The 19,501-nt window shown below is 38.5% G+C and overlaps 1 protein-coding gene and 1 long non-coding RNA gene across 7 annotated transcripts; one reads left to right on the forward strand and one right to left on the reverse strand.

Moving 5' to 3' along the window:
* The first annotated feature begins 682 nt into the window (after window positions 1–682).
* LOC148080402 (OX-2 membrane glycoprotein-like) lies at window positions 683–11,836 on the forward strand. Of its 5 annotated transcripts, none has more exons than XR_015711354.1 (9): window positions 683–826; window positions 1,303–1,393; window positions 2,130–2,235; window positions 6,182–6,517; window positions 6,738–7,067; window positions 8,197–8,475; window positions 8,937–9,038; window positions 10,062–10,173; window positions 10,914–11,836. XR_015711354.1 is itself a non-coding variant. In XM_087792094.1 (7 exons), the coding sequence occupies exons 2-7, from the start codon at window positions 2,166–2,168 to the stop codon at window positions 10,916–10,918; spliced, it is 1,122 nt and encodes a 373-aa protein (XP_087648220.1). In that variant the 5' UTR covers window positions 1,140–1,393; window positions 2,130–2,165; the 3' UTR covers window positions 10,919–11,832. The 5 variants fall into 5 exon arrangements, 1 of the variants encoding a protein (XP_087648220.1); XR_015711353.1 differs by having other exon boundaries at window positions 693–826; window positions 1,203–1,393; XR_015711352.1 differs by lacking the exon at window positions 683–826 and having other exon boundaries at window positions 1,140–1,393.
* A 3,236-nt stretch (window positions 11,837–15,072) lies between these two features.
* LOC148080403 (uncharacterized) lies at window positions 15,073–18,935 on the reverse strand. Of its 2 annotated transcripts, XR_015711357.1 has the most exons (6): window positions 18,799–18,935; window positions 16,735–17,052; window positions 16,636–16,671; window positions 16,449–16,566; window positions 16,327–16,355; window positions 15,073–15,251 (listed from the first exon to the last, which is right to left on the reverse strand). It is a non-coding gene; the product is annotated as an uncharacterized LOC148080403 (long non-coding RNA). The 2 variants fall into 2 exon arrangements; XR_015711356.1 differs by having other exon boundaries at window positions 16,449–17,052.
* Window positions 18,936–19,501: the final 566 nt, after the last annotated feature.

A 19,501-nucleotide genomic window follows, 5' to 3' on the forward strand; every position in this document is an offset into this window, starting at 1 on the left:
TTTAAGTAAAAAAGACGTGATACTAAAACAACGACCTTCATATAAAATGTGTTATAACGTTCATGATGGTCTTGATCACCGACAAACATGTTCCGAGTAGCGATCAAGAATTATCTAAATTCCCATTATATTTTTGACAGAAAACCTCGACTTAAATTATTATTTTAATGGTCAGAATTTAAAGTAAGAAAAAAAATACGTTCGAATGTAATACGTAACGAACTTTGTTTGTAGAATACATCTCTTCCTGTGCGTGTTTTTTTTAAGTGCCATTATAAGTGGAATGAGGATGGTTATGATGATATTAACCATTACGAGTTGCATGTTGTATGAATAATTAAATAATATGCTTTTTTCCACTTTTTATTATTGACTTATGCCATGAACCTCAATGCACGTCATTTAGTACTTAAAATGTTATCATAAAGCTACTGGTAGTAGTTCGTCATGTCTTCCAATGTTGTGCTTTGTGAATTAATTGTCTTGGACAAAACGATCGTTGATCACTAAAACGTTTACTTTATTTTTTTCAATAAAGTTGTGTTTTTGAACGTCACACGTCACATCTGTCAAAAACGTCGTCACTTCCCGTTGTGAATACTGTGACGTGAACTAAACTGGGATTGATTGTTTCTGGCTGGTTGCTGACGGACTCAGAGAGGCAAGTGCGCATGCATATGGGTGGCAGTGCGCATGTTCGTGTGAATACTGTAACAGCGTTAATCCTGACACGCCGCATCGACTGTAGACGGATGTGTAAATAGCGCCGCCATCTTGGTACAGTGCCATCAGAGCCAGCGGCGCATGAACAACTACAGGGAAGGAGGTACTTCTCTATCTTAAAATACAATTTATGGCTGAATTCTGGACCGATTTTCAAACGGTTTGGTCCGTTCAAATCGTCATACATGTAGCTATGATACAGTCCGCTTGGATATTTTAACAAATATAGTAAAATATTCCTTATAATAATGTCTGTCTATCTAATCTGAGGTTTAAAAAGCAAACCCCGTGAAAAAAGCTTGACAAATGAGCGATTTATGATGACTTTTATAGTGTAAACACATCATTCCTCTATTGACGTAATGCACTGTGGGCGGCACCAGTGGATGCGGCATATTGTTTTGATTGTTTAAGCGCTTTGTGACCCTGGTCTCGAAAAGCGCTATATAAATAAATATTACTTACTTACTTACTTACAGATAGAGGACTGTGAAAAAACAGCCAAATCACTCGTCTGAAACCACTTCCTGTCTGGATTAACGTTCCGCCTGCAAACCTCCTTGTTCTTGATTGAAACAGTGCGAGCAGTCGTGAGCACTTCTTCTCCTCTGTGCTCACCTGTTGTTCAGGGATACTTCAGGAAAACCATCTCTCATCCACCGACTAGCACGTAAGTTTCTACGAGAATGCCTTTTTAAAAAAAATAAATAAATACATTCCAAACTTAACTCTAGCGAACATTTAACAAGATAGTATAACATTTTTGAAGGCAATAATACACATTTGACTTGCAGATTACAGTTTTATATTGAGCATTTTTTTTAATCGAATCATTATCTGTGGATTATTTTTAAGATTTGCAGCCACTGGATTTCCATAAAAGGTTGTGGTCAGATGGTTGGCACAGCTGCCTGACCCACCCATATATAAATCAACCCACTTGAACACAGTCTACAACCATTTTGTGCTTGTTTTTCTTCAGTCCAGACAGTCTAGTGACAGCTTTGTTGACATGATTAAGAGTTTAGTCAACAGGATGTTTGCCTAGATTAGATCTTAAATCTCCATCAGGTGTCACTCCCTCAGTCAGGCTGTTGTTGAAGACAGTGTGGTCTAAAATAAGGGATGCGGATCAGTCGGTCCGGATTGGTGTCAGGGCGTGAAGCAGCATGTATGTTGAGAAGCTCAGCTCTGACGCAGGTGTTCTAACCTGTATTTAAGTCTTTCCCAAGAGTTTCAAATTGTTGCATTTGGAAACTCTTAATAATTCAACTCTTTCCCTCTGATATGTTGTCACATCAAATACAATAATTTTTGTGAGCTTTCTTAACAATGCAAATAAAATACAATGTGTATTAATTCCCGTCTGTGGTTTCTTTAATTCAATTATTTTTTTGTTCTTTCAGAAAGTAATGCCGGGGGTGTGAGTGCTACAGTGAAGAATGTGTGGACCTCTTATGTGCCGCTGTCTGCTCCTCTGGACCGCGGTGACATCAGTGTCCAGAACAAACTGTAAGTCTCATCAGAGATTAATTTAACTTTGCTTTAAGCTGTGGCTCAGTTATTCTCATTATAACTGTGTCAAGTGAATCGAACTCAGACCAGGATGTGAAAGTGGAGTTTGAGTTTCTGGAGTGAACATGAGACATGTGTGAGGGAAGTGAGAGCTTCAGTCATTTGTCACGCAAACAATTGTAATTCAAGGTCTTTGGGAGTTATCTTTGAAATGTTCTTTTTCTCTTGTACCTGACTTGATTGAAGTTATGACGGCACTAGAAGCTGTTTCTAACATGATGCCGCCTGTCAAATAGACTAGTGGTGGGCAATTGACTCGTCAGGGGCCACTTTTTATACAGTGGCTGTAGTGAGGGGCCATCAAGCAGAAATAAAGGAGGGAAAACTATAAAATCAAGTAATGAAATCAAGCTAAGTATAAAAGATCTTATTGTATTTTACCTGGGGCACCGCCCCCCACCAATCTGGATGTGTTTTTTTTGGATTTATTATTACTTATTTACTTTTTTAATAATTATCAACGGTGATGATTTCATACATTTGCTGATAAACTATGTTTGCATTAATAAACGTTCTGATTATAATCATGTGTCATCGTTCGTCATATGCAGGGTCTCTTTTTGAAGAGCCCATCGGTGACGTCACGTTTCTGTAACTCCAATCATACATCGCCGCAAAAGTAACGGAGAAGCGTCTTCTCTAGAATGGCACTGGGAGCTTTGTGATGAGTGTGTAGAAAGTATATTTGATGTCTTGGTGCAGAGAACAGGTTGTAAATAATTGAGTTTATTCTGTACAGTATTTCGCAGTATAATTAAAAAATTAAGTTTTCATTCTTATCAGAACAAGGAGCATAATACATAGAACATTTCATTATTAGTCATCATTGTTGATTTCTACATTAATTAATGTTGTCTAAGTTTAATGTAAGACTATTTTATCTATACTATTTTCAGGCAAAGAATTTTACTGGAAAACATCCCCACTTAGAATATTTTTCACCAGCCACCACTGTATTTTAAGTGTATTTATTTGAATCACAAAAATGTCTGAACTAGACTGAGTTTCGGAAACAACAAAATTTATAACAAAATTTAAAGTCACTCGGATAATAAATAAAATGTAGACAGATGCAACAGAAATTCCTTTTATTTTTACAATACAGACTATTTGTATGTTGAACTAAGATTCACAGCTAATTGTATCTTGTAAGTAAGTAAGTAAGTAATATTTATTTATATAGCGCTTTTCCAGACCAGGGTCACAAAGCGCTTTAACAATCAAAACAATACTCAAAAAAGTATATACTTTAAAGATCAAGATAATACTGAGAACAACACAGGAGTTCAGGAAAATCAAGGAAAAGCCTGAACAAATAGAAATGTCTTAAGCTGTTTCTTAAAGGAGTCGGTAGACTCCTTCAAGCGCAAAGAGAGAGGAAGATTGTTCCAAAGCTTAGGAGCAACAGCCTGAAAAGATTTCTCTCCTCTGGTCCTGAGCCGTGTGCGAGGAACCATCAGTAGATTCTGATCCACAGACCTCAGAGCCCGAGCTGGGGTGTAAGGCTGGATCAGATCAGTGATGTAAGGAGGAGCCTGACCATGAATAGCTCTGAAAGTAAGAACCAGAATTTTAAAGTTGATCCTGAAAGAAACTGGAAGCCAGTGAAGAGTTTTAAGGATCGGAGAAATGTGAGTTCTTCTACTTGAGCGGGTTAGAATTCTCGCTGCAGAGTTCTGAATCAACTGCAGGCGAGACAGCTCCTTCTTGTTAAGACATGAAAACAAACTGTTACAATAGTCCAGACGAGAAGAAACAAACGCATGGATTACAAGCTCCAGATCATGTTCCGACAACATTTTCCTAAGTTTAGAGATTTTTCTCAGTTGAAGGAAACCGTTTCTGGTCAGTTTTCTGCAGTGTCGAACAAGAGACATGTCTTTATCAAATAAAACACCCAGGTTTCTCAGGCTCAGTTTGACAGACTGACCTAAGTCACCCAAGTACTGACTCAACCCTGGAACCTTATCATCAGGAGCAATCACCAGTGTTTCAGTTTTGTCCACATTTAGCTGTAGAGTGTTTTCACTCAGCCATTGTTTGATTTCTAGCAAACAATTGACTAAGCTGTTCAGCCTTTGGGGCTCAGTTGGATCAAAAGAGCAGTAGAGCTGGATGTCATCAGCAAAAATGTGATAAGAAACATCTGGAAATCTCTGAATGATTTTACCGAGGGGAATCAAGTACAGCAAAAACAATAAAGGACCCAGAACAGAACCTTGAGGGACTCCACACAACAGATCTGCCGATTCAGACCTCATTTGATTGGCAGATACACTAAAACTGCGCCCAGAAAGGTAAGATGAGAACCATTCTAACACAGACCCATCCCTCAGTCTTCTCAGCAGGATCTGGTGATCAACTGTGTCAAAGGCTGAGGACAGATCCAAAAGAACCAGAACAGTGAATTTAGTGAGTCAGCCGACATCATGATGTCACTGGACACTTTCAATAAAGCTGTCTCCGTAGAGTGATGTTTACGGAAGCCAGACTGAAACTTCTCATGGATGTCGCTCTGATCCAGGAACAAAGACAGCTGCTCAGACACCACCTTCTCCAAGATCTTGGACAAGAAAGGGAGCTTAGAAATAGGCCTGAAATTACTGAGGTCAGTTGGGTCTAAGCCTGGTTTTTTGAGCAGAGGCTCCACAATGGCATGTTTAAATACATTGGGAAAAACCCCCGTGGAAAGGGAGAGGTTCACCATATTGGTAACCCAGGTGCCAATTACATTAAATACTTTGATAAAAAGCCTACAAGGAAGGACGTCATCTGAGCAAGAGGAGGGTGTCATCTTGTTCACTAGTGCCGAAATATCACCCAAAGATACAGCAGTGAAGGAGGACCAAGAGGAGGAGAGGGGCTCAGAGACAGTAGGGGTTCCAAACAAAGGGGGAGAGATTTTCTCTTTGATCAATTTAATTTTGTCAATGAAAAATCTCAACAATGCATTGCTGTCAGCTTCACAGAAGACGGGCGTGATTTGAGGAGCAGGAGACGCGAGAGAATTAATTGTGTCAAACAAAACTTTGGGGTTTTTCCTATTTGCTGCTACCAGTTTTCTGATGTAATCAGATCTAGCACTTTCTACCATCTCATTGTAAGAAGTCATCAGATCCCTGAGGTGAAGTCTATGCACCTCAAGTTTAGTGGACTTCCAGAGACGCTCAGTCTTTCGACAATGTCTCTTCAGACTCAGGAGATCTTCATTTGTCCAAGGGCACCTTTTTTTCTGAATTTTCAAGTTCGATTCAACAGGTGCCACTTGATCCAGTATTTCAACACAATGACCAGTGAAACAGTGAATCAAACTGTCCATGTCTGGGCAGTCATCAAAGGAAAGACGATCAAACATAGCAGAAAAACTGTCTGCAGTATCGGCTGAGATGACGCCTCTGAGACCTAACTTTCAAAGGCTTAGGTTCAGGGATGAAGTCCAGGTTAAACAATACAAGAGAATGATCACTCAGATGGACATCATGTACAGATACATTAGAAATGTCCAGGCCAAGAGTAAAAACTACGTCTAAAATGTTTAATTAAGAAACAATTAACTTAATAAATAAATAAATACATATTTTTTTACATTATGACTTTAACCTAAATTATTGTTTTTTTAAGAGCTACATGCTACCTGCTGCTTTCTTGAGCACTTTAAATATGTGTTTATACATTATGTGGACCGTAACCTATATGGATACTCTATAACAAACCTCATGGAAGATAATGATCTATTTAGCACAATTTAAATTCTGTCCAAATGCATTTAGAAATGTTAAAAAAATCTGACTGTCCCTCAGCTCAGTTAACAATAACAATAGGGCTTACAATGATGTCTTGATGCCACACGTGTTGCACCAATGATGAAACAAGTGTGTCTCAGTTTGTGTCTCAGGACAGGTTTCAGCTGCCTCCACTCTCACTGCATATGCAGGGGAGCCGCTCGTGCTCGGGTGCAACATCACAATAGCGCCAGGGAACACCGTGGAGCAGGTTCGCTGGCTCACCGAGGCCAGCCAGGTCCTGCTGGCCTACCAGCTCGGTGCCCAAGTCCAAGTCAGTCATCAGACACCCGGGGTAGAGCTGTCCTCCTCCCTGCCCAACGCCAGCAGCATCACCATCAGCAGGGTGCAGGCGGCCGACGAGGGCTGCTACCGCTGCAACTTTGATGTGTTTCCGTCAGGCTTGCAGGAGGGCAGGACTTGTGTCAGTGTGACTGGTGAGTGAAACCTTTCCACATGATCTCCCCACATCATGTTCCTGTTAAACTAACTCAATGTTAATCATGATGAGTCCAGAAGCTGGGGGACCACCCATCCACCAACTTCCTGTAAACACAATAAAACTGTGTTACTCCCTGCAGGCACTCTTTTAAGTTCCTTGCACCTCTGATCCAAACTGACTGAAGGATTTACTGATGCTACTTCCTAATTATCCAGGAAAGGTGAGAACGGAGGTGAACAACATTGCTGTGGAGGAGGACACTATCACGCTGACCTGCAGGTACAGCCTCCCCGAGAGAGTGGCCCAGGTCCTGTGGAAGAAAGCAGCCAAGCAGGGACTCGGCACCACAGTGGCTTCTTATTCCAAACACGGTGGCTACAAAGTGGAGAACATGTTTGAGGAACGCTTTAGTCTGGGTGGTTCACTCGGGGACAGTCGACTGACCATCCGGTTGGTCAGCAGAGAGGATGACGCCTGCTACAACTGCGAGTTCCACAGCTTCCCAGACGGAACCAAGCAAGACACGGCCTGTCTCTCTGTCTACGGTGAGAGTACTGTCTGAAAATGGACGGTTATTTTTGCAGATAAGATGAGGAAATGGAAAAGGATATCATGAGGCAAGTTTAAATTTACCTACCATTTGTTATACATTCACATTGTGCTTGTAAGGTAAAATCCAACAAATCAAAACGTCAAACTCTAGAAAATAATAACAATAACCAGAAGATTATCCAAAATAGTTTTCTTGAAATAGTGTATTTAAAATATGAAATACAATTTAAGGATTTAAAATTTGAAGTTTAGAATAAACCTTTCTGTATTTATTTACAGATGAACAACAAATATAATGCTTAGTTCAAAATATGCCTTTTTTTTTCTTTTTTTTTCTGTCATCTATAATTATTGTAATAGAAAGGAACCTTAAAGGTCCGAATCTTACTTGGGGTAACAGGAACATTTAAGACAAAGACCATTTTTTAAATATATTGTGATAAAGACTAAAGGAAGAAAAAGGTTGTTTTTTTCCCCAAATGTCTATAGTTTTATAGGGTTGAGAGACATTATATATATATATATATATATATATATATATATATATATTCCATTTTAATGGTTTGAAAGCTGCACAGTTCTGTGCTAATCTTTTGTTTGGGTATTCTATTGTTTCGCTTTCATGATTTGTGAAAGTTGAGCAGTTCAAGTGGGTGTTCCAACTCTTGAAATCTTGATAAGAACTGAAGTGTGAGGACAACATGCCAGTGTACTGCTGTGCTTGTGGAAGTCTCACACACTGCGTCAGTTACCAGCCCTGGATTTAATGGCTCTCACTGTTACTGCGCTCTCTATGCTTTTCAGCACTCAAAGCGCTTTATTCTAAGTTCCGCACTCGCACACTGATGGGACGTCAGCTCAGGAGCATTCATGTGTATGTGTTTTGCTTAGTAGCACAACAACACAACTCTCATTGTGAGCTTGGATCTAACCCAAGCCAACCACTCAAGCAATCAGCTAGACTCTCTGTCTCTTTCAGCTTCTTCCTCAGCTTTAGTGGGATCATTATGAACTCAGACATTTAGCATTCACATATGACCTGTTGTCATATGTATATGCCAGTAAAAATGACATGCATGTTACTTGTAACCTATGTTCATAAACATATGTGCTCCCCCTCAGTTTTACCCAGACCAGAGGTGACCAGTACAACCTTTCCTTCGGGCGTCACTGAAGCCAACTGCACAGCTCAGTCCCGGCCTGAAGCCAAGATCACGTGGGACCTGGGTGCAGAGAACCAGACCCTGGGCCCTCCCAGACTGTCCACAGAAGATGGCGGTGATGGCACTACGATAGTGACCAGCACGTTGATCGTCAAGTCCGACATGTTGGATGAGGTGTTGTGCGTCGTGAAGCACCCGGGTCTGGATGAAGACTTGACTGTGTCGCTCATACCACGAGGTAAGAACACCAGCTGAATGACAAGTTTTTAGATTCAGCAGAATCTTTGGCAGACAAAGTTTAAAAAAAGTCAAAGTGGTTTTCAACAAGAACACAAGAATGTACAGTGTCACTGAAATGGCCATATTCTCTTCAAACGTTGGTTTACCGACTCCCAAAAAAGAGCTCTCCTGTCACAATGACGTTGCATTTTTCCCATTCTTCTAGAGTGCATGTGAACCTTTTAAGGCCTATTGAGCTGCAGAAGCTCTAAGGAACAGACTCGGTGGTCATGACTAACCTGAGACATAATTACACTCACTAACCAATGGAAACCATAACTACTGTAAATCTGTCTCCACAAGTGTTTTCCTCAGCCTTGAACAACAACAGGTCACTCCTTTATATTTGCAATTAGTGAAAAAGTTTATTTTGCCGCAGTGAGTGACGGATTTCTGTATTTGTATGTGTTTGTGCTTTAGAGGGCTCAGACTTGGTCGTACCGCTGTCGGTGTGTGCTGTCGCGGCAGTCGTCCTTCTTGGCATCTGTGTGTGTCTTTGCAAGCGCTGCAACTGCACAAACGGTGAGTACATGAGGATGGATGGAGTCTACATTTCTGCATTATCATGTCCTGCCGCAGGGTCTTTTGTTTTGTGCGTCTCTCAGCGAGAATTTGGCGCGTTAAAAGTGACTTTCAATCCAACATGTATTTATCTAAAAACCTAACCTAAAGTATTCTTTTATGTCCACGGGATCACTCATCATGTCTTAGACTTGGCTCATTATTTTTTATATAAAGCCATGTCATACCTTTAAAATGTTAAATTAAACTATAAACTTTTTTTGACTGAAAGTTTCAATGAACATGTCGACCACAGACGATTGATAAAGTATTCAAGATGACGTTGATTGACGTATGTATCATTTCAATAATCTTATTACAGTCCTGTCTGGAAGTCGCAAGGTTAAATATGACCATCAAACAGCAAAATAGTTGTGCCCTACATTCTTACCAGAGATATTCAATATTATGAGAGTCATTTAAGTTTAGGAGAAGGTTGAGAGAATGATTCTGAACTGATCGTAACTCTTTATTAGAGAATAAACTCTTTAATTAAATTATTAATGACATGATGCTAGGCATATTAACCTGCATATGTTTAATTGAAAAATACTTCTTTGGATGTTTAGTTTATAACTCTTTTTTTTATATCATTATCAGTTAGTAAAGAAGTTGTTTGCTGAAGGAACTTTCCAGAGAAAGTTAAATATGCTTTCCATGTATGAGAAAATGTTGCTGACGGGAAGTGTTGACCTTGTTTTGAAGGGAGTAAAAAGGGAGCAGGGGAAAGGGAGGTCATTTAGCTGATGACAAGCGAATGGTCGTTCAGGAAGTAGATGCCAAATACTTGGCTCACAAGAAGCTCTTTGTCTTGGAGGTGTTTATTTGGAAATACATTTTCAGTGAAACTGGACCAGAGTTTGAGTGTAACCTGATTAAATTTAGTCTTACTTGCCTAATTGTAACGATGTTAATGGACTTTTCTGTACTTAAGTGGCTTCTCTCACAACTTAAACTGACCTTGGATGTTTTTCTTCTTACAAGTGCTCTGAGGAGTTGAGTGGGCAACCCTAAAAAATAAACATTCATCATGAGACGTGGCACTCTTGATGTTTTATATGGCAACCTCTCAGTTGGAACCACAGGAAGAACACGGGTGGGTCCACATCCTGGTGCCTGCTATGCTGCCTAAAGCGAAAGAAAATAGACTTAAAATCTTGTCAAAGATTTGTCACATTCATTCTGAGTTACTACCATATTATATTTAGTGTATTTATATGTATATAATAATGTCAAAGATTGTCACGTTCACCTATAGCTGACTTAAGTTTTCTAGCCTCTGTTTTTTTCATCTTATTTAATTATATTTCATGTCATTCATTTTAAATTGTATTCTCCCAAGACCACAAACCAAGAAATCATTTTTATTTATTATTTACATTACTGACCAAAGCATTCTCTGACTTTTTTTTATTTTTATTATAATCATTGATATTATATGGTCTTGCGCATTTGTTGTATTGCAATGTAAATTTAAAGACATGATCTGTTTCATTTCGAAATAGATTGTAATGAACGCTTTACAATTTAGCGCACTGTCTCTCTTTGTCCTAGAGAGGGCGATGTTGGTCAATGTATTGACACAGTATTTTTCTTACACCATTTCCCACCAGGGCCTGCCAGCCATCTTTCACATTGACCAATCTTCTCTATTCTCCTCTAGCTTCTTCATATGTCATCATATAGGCCTGTGGTTTATTGGTTTCTATTTCCACTCCTGCACAGACAGGACGGCATGAGTCATGTTTAAACGAAGTTTATCCGAAGAAATGATGTGTATAATCTACTATATTAATCAACTGTAGCAGCTAAAGACATGTTTCTATCCGTCTTCAGATTAAGTGGGGGTCTGCCGGCAGCAGGACAGACCAGGGTCGGACATTGCTGCTACTTTCAGGAAGTCCATGCACTGAAAACAAAAGGGTCACTTGCAGTGTGATGTGGAGGAAGGCAGCATCACAGAGAAGTTTGCAAGGAGACAAGGATGCAAACAACATGTAGTCGTTGGTCAGTTGCTCGACCACACTTGTTCTGTTGAAATGTTGTCAGAGTGAAAATGACTGAGATAAAACACTATCTTTTGCACAGGAATTGCACCGTCAGCTGGTGATGCTAATTGTCTAAGTTGGTAAAGAGGCTGAAGCACAAGAGAGTATTAATAGTGACAATTTCTAGTTTCAGAGTGAAGCAGAAAAGGAAACATTTATCGAATTATAGATGGTGCAAATTTGATATCTGTTAAGAGATTAGATCTGCTACTTTATGCAACTAATTTACGTTTAAGTGAAGATCTGTAAGTTTTTGTTATAAGACACTACTAGTGAAAGTAAGCTTTTGCTCTTAACTATTGGATTAACATGTTGCAATTTATACATTGCCTGATCTTTGAACTGTTCATTTGGTTCTTATTGGGAGCTGGCTGTGTTCATTTGTTTGTAAATTTCTTCTCCGAAAACCCAGTGTTTTTATTTGTATTTTGTCTTGTTGTTTATCAAAACATTCCGCTGCTTTTTCTGTTTAAAACAAGAAGTCATATGTTCATATTCAGGAGTGTTACTAATGTTTCTGTTTTGTTGATTTCTGCTAACAGGATTAAAGTCAGGAACTTTAAAAATTGTGACTGTTCTTTATGATTTTTTTTTTCCACCTGAAAGAATCGTAGCTTTCACAGCTTTATTTGACAAGTTCACCGAATGCACTATTTCGGTGATATTGTTTGCCTTGGCCATGAATATGGTGGTGAAGTCAGCAGAAGTGGAGTGCAGAGGCCCACTCACCAATTCTGTCATGCGGCAGCCCCCCATCAGAGCATTTATTGATGACCTGACAGTGACTACAACATCAGTCCCGGGCTGTAGATGGATCCTGCAAGGCCTAGAGCGTCTTATTAGCTGGGCACGGATGGACTTCAAGCCAGCCAAGTCAAGGTCACTGGTGGTGATAAGGGGGAAGGTAACAGACAAGTTTCCCTTCACGATAGGAGGTGTCCGGATCCCAACTGTGAGAGAGAAGCCAGTAAAGAGTCTGGGCAAGATCTACGACTGCACCTTAAAAGACACCGCAGCACTCCGATCAACAACAGAGGAGTTGGGAACCTGGCTCACAGGGGGTTCCAGGCAAGTTTAAAGGCTGGATCTACCAGCACGACATCTTGCCACGACTCCTCTGGCCACTGCTGGTGTATGATGTGCCAATGACCACCGTCGAGTGCTTCGAGAGGAAAGTCAGCTGTTTCCTTAGGAAGTGGTTGGGTCTACCACGAAGCCTCAGCAGCATTGCCCTGTACGGGAAAAACAACAAACTAAAACTGCCCTTCAGTAGTCTGACGGAGGAGTTTATGGTTACCCGAGCTAGAGAGGTGCTGCTGTACAGGGACTCCACCGACAACAAGGTCTCCTCGGCAGGCATAGAAGTGAAGGCTTGGGAGGCTGTCAACAAGGCTGAGGCATCGTTGCGACACAGTGAGCTGGTGGGAACAGTAGCATCTGGGCGGGCAGGTCTTGGAAGTAACCCAAGACCTCGCTACAACAAGTCCCAGGGAAAGAGAAATTGTGTGACTGATGACAGGAAAGAATGGAACTGATGATTGAGTGAACTTGAATAAAGCCATTTGATGCATATTACTTTATACACACACACTCACTCACTCACTCACTCACTCACTCACTCTCTATCAAACTCTCCTGCCATTTGTCTCCTCATTTATCAACGCTTTGGAGGCATAAACCTTTCTGATTCTAATGAGTATTAAGAGGCTTTTGATATCAAATTTCAGTTTGCTCAAACGCTTTTTTTATATTGTCCGACTTTAATTGGACGCAAAACATGTGAGAGATGCATCATTTGGTCTGAAGGTTTTATGATTTTTTTGCCTCAAACTTTAAAAAACGAATAAATGGTGTCTATATATCTCAATTGGTAAAAATGAACACGATGAAGACACGACTCAGAACTACTCATGGTGTAGAAATATTAAAGGTAAAAAGGTTAAAACCACCTCACATGTTTTATTCTCATCTTCAGACAGTCGTACAACTGTGGCTTCAAGCCTTCGGTCTTGACCAAGCCTTGCCTCATGCCTCATGTCTCACTACAGAAACTCAAGACTCGTGTCAGGTCTGAGCAGATAAAGTTGTCACTGCATGTGTCTAACTTTCTCACATTATAAAGTTGATTGTCTTGTGCAGACTATGTGGTTAATCTACTTCCTGTGGCTCACACTCTGCAGTAGATCTTCTTGCACCATGCATTCAGTAACCTGTGTCAGACCTGCCATGTTTAAAAAAAGACACAATGCCATTATAAAGTAAGAGTGAGCACGATCACCACTCTACTCAGTTTGAGATACAAAAGCTTTTAACCTCAGCTGGTGTCTCTCCACATGAAGTAGGAAATGTATGACTAAGCTCCGTCTTAAGGAAACTGCATTTTAGCTTTTAGTTTCCATGATCTTCATGTCACATGAGAACACGGGTGAATTTAATGACCCTCAATCTATATTTTTAAATAATATACAAAACATCCTCATATAAGAGCACTGTTCTTTGTCCTTTTTTATAATCATTGTTATTTTTGTCAGTTTCACTTATAATTAATACTCCTTTATTCTTCCCGAATTGTAGAAATAGAGAATATTATTAATTAATTGATTACTGATATTGTTTATGTTGTTGTAAATTTTAATAATCTTGTTTTTTGTTATTGGATTGTGCTTTTTATTTTTGATTATTTTTGGTTATTTGATATTTCAGTTAGTTGTAGATCTTTTTAGTTACCTCATATTTGTTTTACAATAGCTTTGGACCCACAACTGATCCTTGTGGTGCACCACATTTCATTGCCCTATGTGTTAGATTATATTATCTACCTGAACATGCTGTTAGTTTTTATCTAGCATTTTCTTATCACATAACTTTCTAGTTAAGCTATAACACTATTTCGGTGAATTTCACGACATACTTTTTGTTAGCTATTTTCGTTACATCCTGCAGAAAAATAATGAATCTAATAAGAGACTAACAAGCAGTAGCAAAAAACAATAGTGGAAAGAGTAACAAATATGATTATTATCCAAAATTGAGGGTCAATTAAAACCCACAAAGGCTAAATCCCAAACATACACCAACTAGGGTAAAAAGAAACAATATGATTAAGCGAACGCAAAAGAAAAAAAAACAAGATCGTAGATCCATTAAGGAAGATGACTACGAAATAAAAAACAAAACACAGGAGCCATGCTTCAGTCAATTGGTTTATAATGACTTATTTCACATTTATGTCTTTATAAAGCGGATGTTGTGGTTTTTAACGACAGTTTTCATACAGATTTTCAAGGCCTCACAAACTGTTGCTTAACAACTATACTCACGGCTATTCATTCAATGTCCTCTGATTCAAAACTTGATACCACGTCCAGAACGCTAAAGTTTTTATCTATCTATCTATTTAAATAAATTGATTTATTGTCCTCCATCACAGAGAGCATTTCTCATTTTTGTGATTTACATACTGATTATTGAGAATTCAGGACAAGATAGTGTGAAGCATATGGAGAATTAAGGGTTTGACTTATAATTTCTGAGCTGCATTTTTTTCTGCTCTGCAACTTAACTTTTTAATCATTAGTTCATAGGAATTTGTTCCTTTTTTCTCTCACAAAAACATGTTCTTGAGAAGAATCAAGTTATAATGCCTTGTTTATTTACAAGAAAGAGATAAGGGGACGAGTCACAGCTAACGCAGGGTTAAGGTCAATTGTGTGCTAATGGATGAATAAAATTAACAGCCGCAGTTTCATGGTTTGAGCTGAATACGGACATTTGAGTTAAGAAAGCCTTGTGTTTTATAGGCTTTTGTCCAGCTGTTTACATTAAAAAAATAAATAAAGGTCATAGTAGACTTTTTTTTATGATTTTCCCTCAGCAATGTAGTTTCATTTTAGATGTTAATCCTCTTGTGAACAGTTGACTGCTAAATCAAAAACAAAAACAAAAAGGAAGATTTAGTTATTTATTTTTATTATAACAAAAGCAGTCATAGTTCTATTTGGCTGGTGATCACTTCATTTGACGTGGCAGGATTTGAAGACCTGGTCTTTTTCCTCACAGAGAGCTGAGCTGTTGGCACATGGGAACTTCCCCTCCTGTTCCTCTGGACCACTGGGATCATCGAGATCTGAGAGATTCCAAATGAAAAATTATTAAAAAATGGTGGTGGAATGTCATTAGGCTTTTTGCATCCCCCTCAACTGATATTAATTATTTTAAACTATGAAAACTCAAATATTTTGACCCATCAAAATGAGTTGAAGAAATCATTTTGGAAGGAAAAGGGATGGAGGATACTGAACTATAAAGATGTGGAGATAAAACCAAAACAGTGGTAAAAACAAAACAAAAAATGTAGGGTTAGACACAAGAAAAGACATTCCTTCTAAATGACTGGAAAAAGTTCTTCACAGGCTCAGTCGCCCCACTATTTTCTCTACGATAGCAGCCGACACTCTTAGACGGCTCTGGTCATTACAGTTGAAAAATGGCAGTATGTAGTTTCATATACTGTTAGCTTGGTTCTTAACTAAACAATTTCTCAAAAGTCATGACATTAATGAGTAAAATCCTGCTGGAATCATGGTGTTAGCATGTATACTGCTAGCATTAGTGTTAGCTGTTTAGGGTTCATGTTACACTTAAGGAACATATTGACATATATAAAGTTTGTATTTGTTAGATAGTGAAAGGTAGCCCTAAATCTGCTGCATATATATATAAACCTTGTCTCCTGAAATAGCCTTTTTAAAACAATATTGTGTTGTGTGTCTGTTTTTATTTATCCTAACACTAACATAAAGGTACTCCCTTAATAATAGTGAGTTATAGTAAATAACTACTTATTAAATAACTCAAGTTATTCACTATAATTAAACTATTGTGCAGTAAATTGGACAGTTTTGGGACTGATACGTGAAGGCATACTCTGTTGTATATTTTGCCTATTAAAAAGCTTGCACTGAGGTATGTGAATTTATTTAGTCTGTTATAATGATCTTATTATAATATTAATACAATTACTGATTTGGGATTTTTCTAATTACATTACCATTTGAATAATCATGGGAATTATTTTTGCTTCAGCATTTACTAGGAATAGGAGACATTTATAACAAAGGGCTGAACTCAAATAACTGGCAGGATCTTTATGAAGCATAGACTCTAAATTGGGACATGATGGATAAGTCTGACTCACTCACCTCATTTTCAGTCTCTTTTCCAGTTGAACCTGCAGATTCAAAAGCGCCATTAGTTAGTCATCCCACACATTCAGACACGCTTCATGAACATGTTCCAAAAAAACAACAATCGAAAATCTCACCTCTACATTATTTGTGGGAGAACAGTCATAATAAATAAGATGATGACAAAAAACAGGATCCCAACACCAACGTACACAAAGTTCCAGATGTTGGACGGCGCTTGAGAATCTACTGTACCTAGAAACAAGAGGAGTTACTACGCAACCGTCAGAGAAGGAGGAGAAAAAAACAACTGTTTGTATTTACATGTTCCATTTGAGGCATTGTGGGACTTTACCTGGTCTGTAAAATAAGTAAGGTTTGCTGGTTTGCTTAAATCATAAATATGAAGGTTGTTCCACTCACCTGAGACATTCACCATTATTTTGTGGCTCGTGTCAGCAACCACTGAACATAAATAAATACCGCTGTCGTTCAACTGGACTGGATTGAGAATCAAAGATGACTCTCCAACAAGATACTCTTTTATATTCCATTCAGTTTTGACTCTGTGGCTCATGTTCACAGGGAAAGGTTTACCTTCCACGTGTTTATGCCAGGATATATTTGGCTGTGAGTTACTGCAGAATCGAACTGGACATTTGATTCTTAAACTTTCTCCCAATAAAGACTGATAAACTTTTCTACGATGCACCTGCACAGCTGGGGAGCAGGGGGTCTGACCTGGAAGAAACGAGACAACAAGAATACAGATGATGACAGAATCAAGCAAACACTTTAAATTCCTGGGTTAAAAATATCTTGTTGTAAACATACAGCCGGGGGGAGAATTCAATGGGAAATAAATGAATAACTATGAATGTTATGAGTAAAAGCCATGAGTGAACCAGAAATCTCTTCGTTATTTAATATTACTGACTATTAAATCATAAAATAAATAGCAATCAAAACGCTATTGGTGATAAAATAGTAACAATTTACACAATGTGAAAAGCGTTCATCAAATGAAACTACAACTAAAAGAGGTCTTAGGTCCAATTCTCGCTTGATGCAACTATAGCGAAACATCCTTTCTTTATAGAGTCTCATATTCTTATTTGTTGAGCTGCTGGGCACATGTCTCATGGTATTCTATTCCTTTAATACTGAATAAAACTCCTGAAATGGAAAGAAGGCAAGAAATACAATATGTAATGACGTATTTAAATAGGCAGACAAAAAATATAGCGATATTTAAAGAAAAAAAAAACAATCTCAATTTAAATGTTTAGTAGTAAATCTAATTTGACTATCTTGAAAAATGAAGTGTGTTTCGTCACTCTATATATTACATATGTATAATATATATTACATGTGTATAATATACAGTATATTACAGGTGTCAAACGCTTCCCGAAACTGTTTCCTTCAACTGAGAGAAATCTCTAAACTTCGGAAAATTATGTCACAACAAGATCTAGAGATTATAATCCATGTGTTTGTGTCTTCTCGTTTAATATTGTAACAGTTTATTTTCGTGTCTGAACAAGAAGGAGCTGTCTCGCCTGCAGTTGATACAGAACTCAGCGATAATTCTGACCCGCTCTAATAGAAGAACTCCTTCAGAACTTCTTTCAGGATCTATTTTAAAATTCTGGTTCTTACTTTCAGAGCTATTCATGGTCAGGCTCCTCCAGACATCAGTGATCTGATCCTGCCTTACACCCCAGCTCGGGCTCTGAGGTCTGTGGATCAGAATCTACTTATGGTTCCTCGCACACGGTTCAGGACCAGAGGAGAGAAATCTTTCCAGGCTGTTGCTCCTAATCTTTGGAATGATCTTCCTCTCTCTCTGTGTTTGATGGATCTACTGACTCCTTCAAGAAACATCTTAAGACATTCTTATTTGTGCAGGCTTTCCCTTGATCTTCTGGGAATCCTGTGTTTGCCTTATGTGTCTATCTTTCAAAGTATATAGTTTTAACTGTATATTGTTTTTGATTGTTTAAGCGCTTTGTGACCCTGGTCTGGAAAGGCGCTTTAGAAATAACCATTACTGACTTACTTACTTACTTAATAAACTTGCCCCCAAGACAACATCTTCACACATCCAAGCTTCAATAAGCAAAACTTATAGAGATGTTAGTCATATTTGTATTAGACGTGTGTAATGGTTCATTGACTATATTCCACAGAATTTGTATCCGCGTGCAGATACTTGTTGTACGTGTTGTTTTTTTTCAGAATACAGAATAGAGCATAACACCAGTGAATTAACCATTGTTTACTGTAAGTGATTCCTCTTCTAATGTGAGAAGAACTAGCACAGAGTAACACAGACAAGGTTATGCATTCATGAAACAGGGAAGTGAAAACTAAGGACAAACTACAGCTGACCTCAAAACCCCTTTTTAAGCGGCCTCTAATGTAAGTAAGTAAAGTAAATGTGTAGGTCTCTGAATGTAAATTGTTAAAAAAAGAAGAACTTACTGTGTATCTTCGAAAGATGTAGCAGAATGAAAACCTGCAGCAGAAGATGAAGCATCATGGTGCAACGACTTGTCTCTTTGACTCTGGATGAAAAGGAAGTCTAAAGATCGTCCAACTCAACTTCTCAATCAACACTTATTTCCTCTCAGTCAATTTCAAAATGCTCTGGAGACATTTCCACAACCTCATTCTTGAGATTCAATTGTGTGTGGCAACCGAGGGGTTTTTGATTTTATTAAAAAAAAAAAAAAAAAGTAATATATTACATTTTTTATTTATTTATAATCCGACAACGCCACCTGGGGAATTTCACCCCAGGAAATATTCAATTAAAAATGGCACTTAGGTCGGTTAATACAATAAGACAACCAGACGTGATGACCAATTTATGAGAATATATTATGTACCAACCCAAAATGCTGAAAAATGCAAGGATGACTCTCTTACCGAGCGTTCTCACTAAACCACCATAAACTACGCTTCACCGTCACCGTCCACCGGACCTGCAGGGGAAGCCACCACCAGGGGGCACCGGGGGCTCGTTCAGTCTGTTCACAAGCTACCTAAAATCACTACAGTGTATGGGATCTTTTCATTAATATTAATCAGTTAAAAAAAAAACAAGGACAGATTTCAATTGAATATAAAGCAAAACAACCAAACAAATGAGTCCACAAAAGATGGAGAAAATTAAAATGAAAAA

The sequence above is a fragment of the Callionymus lyra genome, chromosome 5 (assembly GCF_982586985.1).
Source record: "Callionymus lyra chromosome 5, fCalLyr1.hap1.1, whole genome shotgun sequence".
Taxonomy (NCBI): Eukaryota; Metazoa; Chordata; class Actinopteri; order Syngnathiformes; family Callionymidae; genus Callionymus; species Callionymus lyra.